General features: G+C 45.4%; 1 protein-coding gene across 3 annotated transcripts in view; it reads left to right on the forward strand.

Moving 5' to 3' along the window:
• The window catches only part of RMND5A (required for meiotic nuclear division 5 homolog A), a 314,309-nt gene extending 304,756 nt beyond the window's left edge, over window positions 1-9,553 (forward strand). For all 3 annotated transcript variants that reach the window (XR_015309794.1, XM_086964264.1, XM_086964265.1), the window contains one exon: window positions 8,733-9,553. Coding sequence is in view for 2 of the 3 variants with exons in the window: in XM_086964264.1 (XP_086820390.1) it covers window positions 8,733-8,796 (64 nt within the window). In the remaining variant the exon portion in view is untranslated. The remainder of the gene's footprint in view (window positions 1-8,732) is intronic.
• The last annotated feature ends 5,225 nt before the right edge of the window (window positions 9,554-14,778 follow it).

A 14,778-nucleotide genomic window follows, 5' to 3' on the forward strand; every position in this document is an offset into this window, starting at 1 on the left:
AATGCTAAGGTGTATAATCTGCAGCTCATATGCCTTGAACGGAAAATGCTACTTATTTATTTATTTTATTTATTTATTTATTTATTTGCGGGTTTATACCGCGCTTGAATCAACTCCCGAAGGAGTATCTCTGCGCCCAAAACACCAGAAACAGATCCAAAAGCACAAACAATTGAGAAAGAATTAGTTCTGAAACAGAAATGTTTTCAGCATTTTTCTGAAGCTGAAATGTTCTGTACACTGCCTGAGCATCAGTGGAAGCTTGTTCCATAGTGTAGGGCCAACTACGGACAAAGCTTTGCCTCCTTGTCTGACCCTCCTTGCAAAAGGCACTCTCAACAGAAGCCGATTGCTAGGCCTAAGGGAGCGGACAGGATTGTATGGTATAAATTTGTCTGTCCAGTAAGAAGGTCCTAATCCGTTTAAGCTTTTATGAATTAGGCAACAGGTCTTAAACTTTACTCTCTGACGAACAGAGAGCCAGTGTAGTTTATCCAGAAGGGGTTTAGATGGAGATCTGGGAGGGGCGTTCAAAATCAGCCTAGCTGTGGTATTTTGCACAACTTGGAGTTTAGCTAAAACTCCCTCATTGGCCGACAGCAATAGCCTGTTACAATAGTCAAGACGACTAAGTACTTACCAGTATGCATCTGTTCTTGGCATGTAGAGCTGCAGAGTTGTACAAGCCCTCCCGCCTCCCCAGGACTTGTATCCGTTCCAGTTTTTCATCTTACTTAGATGCACACACATGGACATCCTTTTCTTACTCTATCTCTACTAACTCCATCATTTCCCTTCATGACGAAAAAGAATCTAAGGATGGAGTCGATGCCCATGAGCAGTATTGTCCAAGGGAGGAGTCACCTATCTCATGACTACAAAGACTTCTTCCAAGACAACAACAACCTGCAATCATCCGAGCCCAACACCAGGTGGCGGTCTAATGCTAAGGTGTACAACTCTGCAGCTCTACATGCCAAGAACAGATGCATACTGGTAAGTAGCATTTTCCTTACTCGTTAGCCAGTTTTCCTATAACCTCTCTCTGTGTGTTCTCATGAATGGATGGAATTCTGTTGATGTGAACATCTTTCTATGTTAACTTTGATCATCTGAGTTATCCTGCAGTTCATAGTGGGAAAACTGGCAGCTTTTAGAATTCTTTAAAAAAATATATTTATTTTGCATTTATTTTCTCTTTTATAACAGTCATATACACAGAAGTAGCTGAAGGTGCAATTTGCAGAAATACATATTCATCATAAATATGTCATGTTATTGAAAGTTGGTACGAGCATCTCAAATACATTCATTGGTGCAGGTAGTTTAATTGTCAATGGGTGTAGTGCAATCCCCCCGGTGTGGTCATAATAGTGTTACTTGGGGATTGCAAATCTACGTACCTGTAGTTATATTTCCGGAATACTTCAGCCGTCGGCCCCATATTTTGTCAAATATCCTTGGGTCTTGTATATTACTATTTCTGCTGTCTTGTATAAATCAATTCTCTTATCCCATTCCTGTAATGTGGGTTGACACCCGTCCCCCCAACCTCCCCACCAAGTGCTTTGCTCGGTGTCTCATCCCTACTATTATTCCCAGGTTTGCAAAGATTAACTTGGTTCTGGATATATCTATCTTTGTGGGTATTCCTAGCAATAAGTATTTGGGGCCCATTGGTATTGGTGCCTCTAGTATGCGGCTAAGTTCTTTAGTGAGGGAGGTCCAGTAGGTGGTGATTACCTTGCATTTCCATAGTGCATGGTGGTATGTCCCCCTTTCTGTGTTGCATCAAAGGCAGGGAGGTGTAGCTGCTCTTCCAAAATTATGTAGCTGGTGTAGGAAGGTACATCCTGACTATGGTTGCCCCCAACTTTTTGCCCTGTGTTTTAGCTGGTTTTGGACATAGTCGACCTGGGACCCTGCCAATCAGGACCCCAGGCCTACTGCTCTCTCTTTAAAATGGATTCCATGTACCCTAGGTGCATTTCCAATTGGTACTGGGCCACCTTATCAGACCCTGTAACTCAGGGCATAGGTGTACCCAGGGCCGCCAGGAGCTGCAGCATGTATTATGCCACCCCTGGCTGGCCTCCTAAATTTGACACAACTGGCTGCGTGACAGCTGGGGCGAAGTCGTGTACACACACTTTGCTTTAGATATAGTAGCACTATATCTAACCATACAATGGACACTCGAGTTCCTATCAGTCACTCCTATGGCAGGCCTTGACAATCCTGAAGGCAGAGTGCATGGGCTCGTGTGAACTAAGCTCTGGCTCGAGCCGAGCCCGGTTGCAGCTTGCGGAATCAAGACCCAATGGCTGTTCCATGATAACGCGTACCATATCGGTAACTTCGGTGTCGCGTTATCAAGACATGTCGAGTAAGGTGTCATACGAATCGGGATGCTGCCCTCTCCCCAACTCTGGCGACGAGGTTAGCATTCCGCCCTTCTAGAGGGACACGACATGTACGTAACTGTGAACCCCGGTTAAAGTTAACTAAAGCCTCAGCTCCACAAAATGGATGCTGCCACCACAGACACGAGTCTGACCTCCTGCTGCTGGGAGTCCTTCCAGCGAGGAGAGCTTGGACAAAGGGTTTCCTGTCGAGGGCGGTGTTCGCACCGTCACAGACAGGGTTTGTGTATTCTGGGTAGGTAGGGCTTTTGCGAGAAGGTGACTGCGGAGTGGCACCCCGGTGCTCACTACGCATCTGCCGGTTAGAACCAGTTCCAGGGGCGACAGCCCTGGCCTGGGGAAAGTCCGGCAGGGGAGAGGGGTGTAACTACCCCCCTTCCTGGTCCCACCCTTAGGGCAGGACCTAGTCATGTACCCACCCCTTTCTTTAGAATAAAGGCCGGAGCGGGGACCCTTCCAAATTAGATCATCTTTGATTCAAGAACTACTTTCTACGAAAGGACATTCAAGACTCTTCTCAAGATTTCTCCCTTGTGACTAAGGAGTAGTCACCCTGCATCAGCGGGCACCACCTAAGAACTCTGCGGTTTGCTGTAAGTCCTTCCTCAAGGAATCCGACGGCCCAGCTCGACGAGAACCGGCTTCCCTGGCACCTCTGACCTCTACCCACGTCATCAGCTCAGCTGTGATCTGTGGGTGCGACGAGACCTCGAGGGACCGGCCATCATCAAAACCTGCACGCTTTCTTAACCAGCACGACCATCGAGGTAACTCTCTGGTGAGTGCTCTGGGGTCCGAGAAGCCCCGACCCTGAGCCGCTCCAGCACCGAAGTGCAGTCTCCCAGCATCTCCACGATCTGCGTGGGGCCCTTCTGCTCGCTGCTCAGCACGTTGTCTGGTCACTAGCCGCTGGCTTGTGCCCTTCTGTGACGACATCCGGAAATCAACACTGCTGGTCTGGTTGCTCCAGACCGGCCCTTGCTTCCATCTTTTCGAGAAGCACCCCGGACCCCCCTGGTCCACTCAAGACGCCATCTTAGGCCCACCACGTGGCCCTGAGATTTGCCAAGGCTTATTGCCCCATCCTGGGCCCAGCGACGCCGACAGCATCATCCTTCGTGGGACAGCTCGCACCTCCACCGTGGTCGCCGACAACGCCTCCTGGTCCGTGAGACTGCCGAGCCTAGCGTCGCCCACTCACCTGGTCGAGGTGACGGCCAACCGGTGCCTTCCTGGTACCCTCTGACTACTGGCTAGTAGTACGAACTTGGTCCCCTCTGCTTTCAGGTATCATCAATCTCCGATCCAGGCTTGGATCTCTACGAACTATTCATCACTGGTCGCCGGCCAGCAACTCCTTTTCTTCCGGCTCCTGGCTCGTCAGCGAAGACCCCGACGCCTGTAAGACTTGTGCAGCCGCAGCCCTCGTGGCTAGGTAACTCGGCATTTCGGTGCCTGCATAGCCTCTTTACTCTAGGGTCCCGAGTCCCTCGCTTCCGACTTGCCTTATCGGGTCCACCCGAGACCTTAACCTTTCCGTGTCCTCGGACACTTGTTTTAATTGTGCACTTGAAGTATTTGCTAAAGAGATTTGGTTTGTGCTTAGTACCCTGTCCTCATAAAGAGTACAGGGCTGTTGTGATTCTTAATAAATATACTGTTTATTTTCATAACACTTGTGTGGTGTCCTTTCACTGGGTGTTCAAGGGGTACATGTGTGGTAAACAGCTGGCTTAACGCGCCCTCTCGAGTCTTTAGCCTTAGACTGCTCGTATCCACGCTACTAGGATAGCTGGTCTATAGGTTGACTTACAACCAAACACCATAAGGGTCGTTGGAACGATACATAGCGGTCGCTAGAATAGCGAACGTTGCATATCGGGCCAACTTCTCACAGCTGGTCCCTGTCATACGTCCTGTGTAGGATTTTAAATTGTATCAGTCAGGCGAGCTTTTATCGCTACCTCCCTGGGGTGCATCAGTGCTGCCTTCCAATCTAAATCTTAAAGGGGCCCTAGTTCTCCCTCCCATTTAGCCCTTAGGTTTACTCATATGTCTGGTTGATTATTGATCAATGTTTATAGGTCCAGGAGATTGTCTTTTCTCCTATTTCCCCCATGAGTAGTCTTCCCTCCAACGGTGCATATTCAGGCAATCCCTCTGTTTTCAATCTGCTGTGTTTCCCAGGCATGAGTAGCTTATAGGTATTTGTAGTATTGTGTGGGGAGTTCGATCGAATTATTTCTATAAAAAGTCAAACTGAGCAAGAGTCCCCCCCAGTGTGCCTCCTTCTTTTGTAATCCCCAGCATGTCCCAGTGTTTGAAACCTTGCAGCTTTGCAAATTTCTTTAAATGTGTTCCAGCCCATAGTGGGGTCTCCTGCGACACCCGATTATCCCAGTGCATTTCATTTTCTGCTTTTTTCCATGTCTCTATCGCCACTTGCGTCGCCAAAAGTAGTAGTAGGATGTCGTCCCCCCCCCCCATATGTTGTTATGTTATGTTATGCTAATAAAAATTTCTTGAGCGCACTGACACCGATTGGTTTCCTGGCGCTGTCAAAGACAGAGGGTGTGACCAGAGGTTACAAAGCGTACCGGATTTATTGGAATGCTTGTTGGTAGAGCAAGGTCTTTAAAGCTTTCCTAAATGACAGGAGGACCGGACAAAATCTAAATTGGGTATGCTCTAGTGCATATGTGGGGGTGGTTTTTTGGGACGTTTTGTCAGTCGATTATGAAGTGTGCTGCCAGCAGTAGGCTCTAAAGCTAGGAAGGGATATGCCATCATTGTATTGATTTCTTCGCAATTTGCCACTCTCAGGGATACGCCATCCCTGAGAAGCTGTGGGACTATCCCTTCCATCTTGTTGAACAGCTTGTCCGGGAATTTGTGATGTGTTTTAGAATATATAGATACGTTTTGGTAATGTAATCATCTTGTACATGGCATCTTTGCTGAGGAGTGTCAGTGGGCGCGTTTTCCATCTGTCTAAGTCTACCACCACCCTGTAGATGTGTGGTGCATGTCTCTTTCTCTATTCAGGGTAATGTACATGCCCAAGTAAGTAAAACCATTTTTTGTTATTTTCAGGTTTTCTGGGATATATTCCTGATCTAACTCGTGCCCTCCTGTGTATACACTGGATTTTTTCTAGTTTTTACTGTAGTCCATATGTCTCAAATGTTTCAATTATGCGGGGAGAGTACGCTGCAGATTCTTAACGTATAAGATAATGTCATCTGCATAGAGGGATATCTTCTTGTCAGATATATCCTCCTTCTCACGGAAATCCATGATGTCAGGATGTTTACAGACTATGCATGCCAGTGGTTCTAATGTTAATGCATATAGCAATGGGGATAGTAGGCACCCCTGTCTTGTGCCCCTTCCGATCGGAAATTCATCCGATATTGCGCCGTTTCCCATACTCTGGCGAGCGGTTTTGTATACAGTAAATCAATCCTGGCTTGGTAGAGGGGCCCAAAGCCATACCTCTAGAGTACCTAGTTCAAAAAGGGCCAGTGTCTAGAGATACTATCACATACAGTTTATCCATGTTTCGGGTAGCCTCTAGCCAGTTGTTAAGACGGCGGAGGTTGAGGCGGGTCGATCTTTTGGGCATTAAACTAGATTGGTCTGTGTAGAGTAGGGTCCTTGTGACCTGTACTAATCTGTTTGCCAGAACTATTGCTAAGATTTTTGTTTCGACATTCAATAGGGAGATAGGACAGTAAGAGCTTCAGGTTGTTTACTCGGTATATGTATGAATGTTATCTTAGCATTTCTAAGATCAGGGAGTAGTACACCCTGTTCTTTTGCTTCTAGTAATAGATTGAGTAGAGGGGCTTTTTATGTTCCGGTTTTTCTTATAGAACTCCGCTGGTATGCCTTTGGGTCCGGGGGGTTTCCCCGATTTTAGGTGTCCTAGGGTTCTGTATCTCTGTCAGGGTTATCTCCTCTTCCAACATCTGAACGGTTTCTGTCAGGAGGGTTGGGAGTAAAATCTTTGCCAGATATGCCTCTATCTGGTGGGTATTAGCCAGGGGTCTCGGTTATGTAGAATGCTGCATAGTAGATAGCAAATGAATTTGCTATCTCTCAGGCTGTTTTGTATGTGTGGCCAGTGTCTGTGTCTATAGCTGACACCCATCGGACTTCTGCCTCTTTCTTACTCAGCTTGGCCAGCAATATCCCGACTTTCTCCTGCATCATAAAGATGTCTATGAGAGGCCTGAAGTTCGGCTCTGGCTTTTTGATGAGCGAGGGCCTGATACTCTGATTGCAGGATCGTCATTTCACGTATTTGTTTTGAGTTTGTGGGCATGACTAGTTGGGCTTCTGACTGAAGAAGGCGGGAATCTATATCTTCTATTTCTTTTACTTCCTGTCTCTTCTTATGCGCAATTATGTTTTACGCTCTATCACGGAGGACAGTTTTAGAGGCCTCCCAAAGTATTATGGTGGTTTCCACCGACCCGTGTTTTCTTTAAAGTATATTTCCGTGGCTGTTCTAATCTTACTTGCCACTTATTTGTCTTTTAATCCCCATGCATTCAATTTCCATTTTTGGCCCGAGCCACACGTCTTCTGTCCCACGGTGAGCCAAAGTAGGAAGTGGTCAGAAACGCCCCTGGATAGGTATTTTGCCCATTCTATCCTTTCCATTTCTCCTGCAGGATCAAACCTAGTCTAACCATAAGAACGCTTTGTGTGCCCCGGAGTAGTAGGAGTGTGTATGAGGGTGGGAGTGGAGTCTGCGCCAAAGGTCGGAAATTCCTCATTGTGTCAGTAAACGTTTCAATTGTGTGTCTCTGTTGGCGGTTTCGCCTGGGGCTTTTCGGTCTAATATTGGGTCCAGGACAATAGGACATCATTAAAGCCCCCCCTAGGATGTGGACGGTTGAGCTAGATTCCAGCAGTATTCCTATAGTCTGTCTAGTGTTTGAGCCTGGAGTTGGGGAGGGGCATACACACTCATCAAGGTCATCTCTATCCTGCCCCATGTCCCTTAAACTGCAAGAAATGTCCCATCTGGGTCAGCCCATGTACACTCCTGTAGGCTTTAGGCTGTAGGGCACCCACCAGGTCTTCGGGGGGAGAGGACGCTTGGCCGGGGTGTAGTCCCAGTCACTCGGGACCTCTGCTGCTCTCTGGAGCAGCCAGGGGCACCGGAAGCTGGCTTTGGCCTAGTTGTCACTTTTGCCTCCGGAGGGAAACACTTGTTACTCCGGGTTCCTTAGTTAATTTTCCTCCATTGGCTCCGGCCCGCCCTTATATCTCAGATCGCTGCAGTCTGGGCTACCTGTGCTGCTGTCCCGAGCCGCAGGGACGACCCCGGCACCTCCCAGGCCCAGCAGCCTTCTCAAGGTCGCTAGCCGCAAGTTCTGTCTGGAGCGAGCAGTCTGGCCCGCTTCGGACAAAGGGTGCCACAGGCGCTATCCGACTGGTACCAGGAGTTACCAGACTATTTTAGCCATGGACTAGTATGATGAAGGAATCCGGGAGTCAGGATCGATGCCAGATAGTAGGTAAGCTGGCGGAACTCGCAGTCAGAGCTGCTATTCTGCCATGTTGTTGGCCATGCCCGGCATTTAAAATTCTTGAAGATGGAATGACAGTTTGACCCGTGTCTGTTTACAGCCTGTTTGCAGGCCCCATTTTTACTTTTGTTTGTTGGTTTAATAAACCAGCTTTCTATTTTATTGATTTGACTCGGAAAAGTTAAGAAAATGGTGACTTTTATAAGCATGTTTTCATTTATTTAAGACTTTTCGTATTACAAATATATTGACGGAAAAAAGCATTTCTACTGATCCCTTAAGTTTACGGAGATATGCTGTTTCTGGATTCAGCTTGTACAGCTGTGACCGGGATTTAGAATTATAGATAAGTAACTTTTCCATACCCATTGAGGGTGATTATGGTCGAGTTACTTGTATTTTACACGAGTGGTGTTACCACAGTTTGAGAACTGAACTAGGGACAGTGTACAGTAAAAAATGAATTGCTGGCTCGTATTGTATTCAGCTTGCTGTCAGTTGTATTTGAGATGGAAAGCAATGTGCCACAAACATTTAGAGGCACACCAACACGTTATCTTTAAGAAGTGCGTAATGAAATATGCTTTGGAATTATCAGACTATGTTTGGGAACAAAAAGTTAGTTTTCAACAAAAGAAAAGTAATTTTTTTTGTATGCATGTGTGGTATTTTGGTACTAAAGTAAACACCAATTTTAGTATTATAAGTGTGGTTTTTAAAAAACAATCTCCTTGCAGTTCTAATGTGTGGTATTTTTTGTTTCTAGATTAAAATGTCCGTATTGCCCAATGGAGCAAAGTCCAGGAGATGCCAAACAGATATTCTTCTGAACAATTATTAAAGTACCGATTGCAAGAGAAAGAGCAGAACATCCGTGCTCCTTAAATGTGGCACACTCAAATGACTTATGTGTGTTACGTTTTCTGAAAACCTGCCACCATCATACTACTCACGCCAAGGGGAAGGTGCTGCAGAGCTCAGATGCTACTGATTACTAATGTAGGGCTTTATTCAGGTTCTGCTTTTTATTCCTGACCCACCTATCAAGTAAAATGCACAAATGCACCAGCAGTTTTAATTTATTGCAGGTTTTTGTACTTTAATCTATTCCAAATTTGTACTTTTAAATGCAAGTTCAAAAACGTGAACATCACCCGCGTGTAATATTTCTCCATTGGTTGTACTGTGGTCTTGTTGAGAATCGTCACCAAAAGCAATGTTTGTGAGGAGTTTACTTCATGTATTGTGTACATAAATGATAAATATATATGTCCGTACACTACTGCAGAAAATAAGAAAAGACAATAGTGGCTATAAAAGTAATGCATTTTTCCCGTTGGCAGAGAATGTTGCGATGAACCTTGTTTGCTTTTGAACAGTTTGTTTTCAACTTAAAACTATAACTTGATTGCTATTGTAAATAAGTAAAGCCTGAATGGCATACTGGTATATTCTATTTCTAATTTAAAGAACACTGTGGGGTTAATGGCCTATGGGAATGAGTGCAAAGAGAGATTTTTTGTCCTTTAATTATCAAGAAAATATTTGTGTATACGAGTATTCAATAAAAAGGAATTATAAAATAAATTGTTATTGGAGATGGCACCTAATCATGTAAAAGGTTTTGTATATTTGAATAGTAGCGTGGCTTGCAGTCACCTGATTTTACCATCCTGGGACACGAGTAGCACAGCAGCAATTGTGTGTGTGAGGTGCATAGTTCAGAAAGAACATTAGTAGTGTACTCTGGGTGTGTTGCAATGATATGCGATCTAGCGTTGGGTCCAGATGTTTGCAAGTTGTTTTTCTTCAAAGAATCTTTTCCAGTCACGAGGTAGGGGACTCCTCCTTTCGGTGATAGTGCGCATGGGCATCAACTCCATTGTTGGATTGTTTTCTTTCACCATCGGGTACGGATGTGTACTGCAGCGCACCGATTCGAAACAGTCAGCCGGGATCCCTTTGGTGCGCAATTCACTCTACCTTCATCGGTATTGTTTTCGCTCACGCTTTCCACCTTTTCATGTCAAAATTTAGGAAAACTCTTAACTATATAATCGAAAAAGCTCTAACCGCGGCCTTCAGGCCTAGCTCTTTCCTCAATCAGCTTCTACTTAAAAACCCAGCGTCCAGCCTTCCGTAGATGGAATGACACCATTTCAATTCTGTCCTCGATGCCCTTCCAAATCTCCGTGCACCGGGACTGCATAAGGTCTGTAACCTCTTTCTCTCCCCAGAACATGTAGAGGAAGACTGCTACGCGTGTCAGCCGTTCCGGTCCAAAAAGACTCTGCAGGACTGTCTGGCTCGACGAAGAGACGTGCAATGGCAGACTATGGCAGACAACCCTGATATCTTAGGTGAAGATCTCGAGCAAGAAGAGATGGCAGCAGAAGAAGAAGCCTTCTCCCTCTAGGACTCAGATTCTGAATTGGAGATCGAACTACAGTCCCACGACATTCCGGCTGGAAAGAGTGCAGCGAGTACCAAAGCCCTTTACCCACCAAACCAGTGCATACTAAACCAAAGGCTTTTGGGCCACCACTGCCATTAGGCCATGGTAATTAAACAACAGGGGGTGGTGATGGACAGAGTTTCTGAATTAAGCAGAATACTCTCACCCAGTCAAGAGAGTAGTTTGTAGAAGGTAGTTTGGTTTGCCCTGTTCCCATGATGCACTGGGCCAGGGACAGACTAATTTGCATATAGCCAGGTTCTGAGCTGGGATGGTGCAGTGAGCGAAAAAACGGTGTTGGATTAAGCCCTGATCTCTTGACTGGGTTAGAGTATTCTGCTTAATTCAGAAACTCTGTCCATCACCACCCCCTGCTGTTTAATTATTTTGTCCACCATAAGCGTGGAAGGGTATACTCAGACGTGAGTCCCTTGCTCATTGCACCATCAGGATTCAAGCAAGCCGGGTCGAAGACGGCTGAAATGCCAGAAACCGGTCCCCGGTAGCTTGTTTTCTTCCCAGTGAAAGAATTGGCTTGGTAGTTTGGTTTGCCCTGTTCCCATGATGCACTGGGCCAGGGACAGACTAATTTGCATATAGCCAGGTTCTGAGCTGGGATGGTGCAGTGAGCTAAAAAACGGTGTTGGATTAAGCCCTGATCTCTTGACTGGGTTAGAGTATTCTGCTTAATTCAGAAACTCTGTCCACCACCACCCCCTGTTGTTTAATTATTAGGCCATGGTAGGCACAAGACTCTGAGTCAAAAGCCTCGCCTTCCGGCTCGGCACAGAAACAGCAAGTCAAGCCTTCCGGCTCGAGCCAGAGCCAAGATGATACCCTTTCGGTTCTGAAACATTCCAGATTGAAGGAGAAAAAAGCCAAATCCAGCTCAGCACTGAAACAAAAAGGCGCTCCCTTTAAGCCGTTGGAGCCGTTTTTTAGTGATAGTGCGCACAGGCATCGACACCATTGTTAAATTGTTTTTTTATGCCATCAGGTTCGGACATGTATTGCTGCGCTCCGGTTTGAAACTGTTCTTCTGGTTCCCAATGGTGCGCAGTCCACTCTTCCCTCAACTGTATTGTTTCCGTACGTGTTTCCCTGTTTTCCGCATATCGAATCGCTCAACAAATTCTCCATCTTCTATTGAAAACTGCGTGGGCAGCCTTAGGGCCTAGCCCAGTCAGTCCAGCTTTCTGCCGATGGAACGGATTCCATTCCAATTCTGTTCTGGGCGCCACACCAAGTACCCTCGTACTGATCTACTCCAAGTTTGTAACTTGTGCCTCTCTCCGGAGCACAAGGAGGAAGATTGCAACGCTTGTAAATCATTTCGGTCCAAGAAGACTCTACGCAGTCGTCCGGCTCGACGAGAGATGCAACGCCAAAGCATCCAACACACTCCGGATATCTTCGTAGAAGAATCCGAGCAAGAGGTGATCGAAGCGTCTGCCGCAGAAGAAGAGACCTTCTCTATTTAAGATTTCGATTCCGAGCTCGAGATTGATCTGAAGTCCGAAGATGTGCCTCCGGGACAAGGTGCTGTGAGTACCGAAGACCCCTTACCCCATAAACCCTCTTCCAAAACACATGGCCACTACGGCACCACCTCTGCCTTCTGGCCAAGGTCGGCACGTGACCGTGTTTCAGACTCCTCGCCTCTTGGCTCAACACCAAACAAACCATCAAGCTTTCTGGCTTGGGACCTAGTCGACCAAAATTACCTTCGGGTCTGAAACTATCAGGCTCTTAGGACAAATCTAGTTTGGAGCCGAAACCCTCCACTTCGAAACAAAAACACTTCAGAGACTAAACCTTCCAATAACAAAGACAAGTCCATTTTGATCCCGAAATCTAAGGACCGTGTCTCCAGAACCAATTTTAGACTCTTAAGGCTAAATTGGATCCTAAGCAGAAAAAGTTTTATATTAATCCTTATACTGAATATATTTCTGCTAAAACACCGGCAAAATACAAACTTCCTTCAGAGGACATACTCAATAAGATTCTTCTAACGAAGAAGGACATGGCTATCAGTCCTGTTTATTTTGCCCCACATGCCTCTCCTACTTCACCATCTTTTCTACAGTTAATAATTTAAGATCCCTCACTTAGAACACCTCAGGGATCTCCACATACAGATCCAGATGGGGATCATTGTGATGACTATACTCATTTGCCTGTAGATATATGGAATGATTACACCATTGACCCTCCAGTAGATAAAGATCCAGACCTTTACCCTGCAAAGCAATCACCACCAGACAATAGTATGGCTTACTAACAGCTCATTGCTAGAGCAGCAGAGTGTGATGGGGTAGCTTTACGTAAAGAGACGTTAAAAGAGGACTTTTTATTTGAAACACTTGCACCCACACACAGGTCAAGCCGAACACTCTCTATGCTTAAAGGCATGATGAAAAACAACGGTTCCTGTGGATTGATAAGATATCTTTGTAATAAAGGAGGCAAAATTGCAATATTTTAGAGGGTACCTCAATGACAGAGGGCAAAAGAAACAGTAACACAGGAGAATCCATGTAACATTTTTATACATTTATGGACCAAAAGCAATATAAACATAATTTGAAAATCAAAAAACATTAGTGCATTGTGCCCCAAGTGACAATGGGAACCCAAAGTTAAGTGACTGTGTGTACAGGAACCGTTGTTTTTTCTTATATAACTACTACCCTGGTTCCATAGTGAGTAGGGTTCCCCTGTTTTCCTTCCTTGACTAAAGGCATTATGAGGCAAGCAGTTGATATTTTTAAAGACCCTGTTAAAGCACGTATTTGAACTCGAAGAGTATATAAAATATATAAACCCTCACCATCAGATCCTGTGTTGATCAAAGGAGAATTACCTTTAGACTCACTAGTAGTGTCCAAGCTCGCAAAAGAGCTAATTCGCAAACCACTGGGGATGCAACTCCCCCAGACAAGAAATCGAAACGTATACATGTCTCAGTGCTGTTCAAGCCACTAACCACTGGCGCATTGCAAACACTCCTCAATCAGATGTGCTTTAGACGCAGCTGGCACCGCAGCTAGGGAGATCAATACTAGCATTCTCCTCATCAGTCATGCATGGCTTTTGATCTCCGGGTTTAAGTCTGAAGTCCATTTTGAACACCTCCTTTGACAAGGAACACCTGTTTGGTCCTGTAGTCGACCAGTCCTTAGATCAGATTAAACAGGACACCGAAGTGGCAAAGTCCTTGGGAGCGCCCCAGTCCTCCTCATCCTCATCTTATTTATTATGATACGGACCTTCTACCGAGGTCCACAAAATTACACACTACAGATAAAACAAGAAATGCATTTAATTCAAAAAATAATCCTTCCTTTGTACGAAGTGGCCTCCTTAAAATCTAATGTCATACACACTGTGCAAAATTCAGAGGACGATAAAAAAGTTATTTGAAACCTCAAAGTTGAAAGTATCACTTACAAGGAGCGAAATAGAACTAAGTATTCCCATAAAGCAAGAGAATAAATATTAAGACACATATAACCAAATAAACAACCATAAAAATATTACAGCATAAAAAATTTGCGCCCCAGCACCGATCCAATAGAGGTTTCTTTCACTACTCATTTTACAAAGCAGGGTTCATAACCACATCCTCAGACCCAAATGCTTCCTCTTAAAAAGGCATCAATCAATCCTTTCCCTCTAGAGGTTTCTATGGAGGAAACTGTTCGAAAGGTAGGGGTAAAGGTGCCACACTATGTAACACTTCTTCCCCTAACAGTCAGTGACTTGCCCACACTTTCCCCCGATCACTTAAAACCTGTCGGAGGAAGACTTCAGCAGTTTCTCCCCAATTGGCAATCTATAACAACCGACAAATGGATGCTTGGTCTTATCCAACATGGTTTACCTGGAGCTCACCACCAAGGATTCCACCTCGCGTTCACAAACTGTCGTCGGACCACTTACAGTTACTCAAACAAGAGGTGCAATCTCTCTTAGAAAAGGGAGCCATAGAACCAGTTCCATTACAATACCGAGGTTCAGAGATTTACTCTTTATTTTCTAATCCCCAAAAAGGATGGATCATTAAGACCAATTTTGGATCTCAGAGAGTTAAATCAGTACATACTGTCAGAACATCTCCATATGGTAATACTTCAACAGGTCCTTCCACTTCTATAGCAACACTATTTTATGTCCACACTGGACTTAAAAGATTGCATATTTTGGAGGGGTGAAGAGCTAAAATCTTATGCTGAAGGGTTGGCTGAGATAATGAGCCTGGGCGGCTGGGCGAAGAACAAGTGGTTGAGAGACACCAAAAAGCTTTTGGAGAAACTTGGGCTGGGGGACTGTTGGTCATCAAGATCGGCCCCAC

Source organism: Lissotriton vulgaris, chromosome 3_2 (genome assembly GCF_964263255.1).
Source record: "Lissotriton vulgaris chromosome 3_2, aLisVul1.2, whole genome shotgun sequence".
Lineage (NCBI taxonomy): Eukaryota > Metazoa > Chordata > Amphibia > Caudata > Salamandridae > Lissotriton > Lissotriton vulgaris.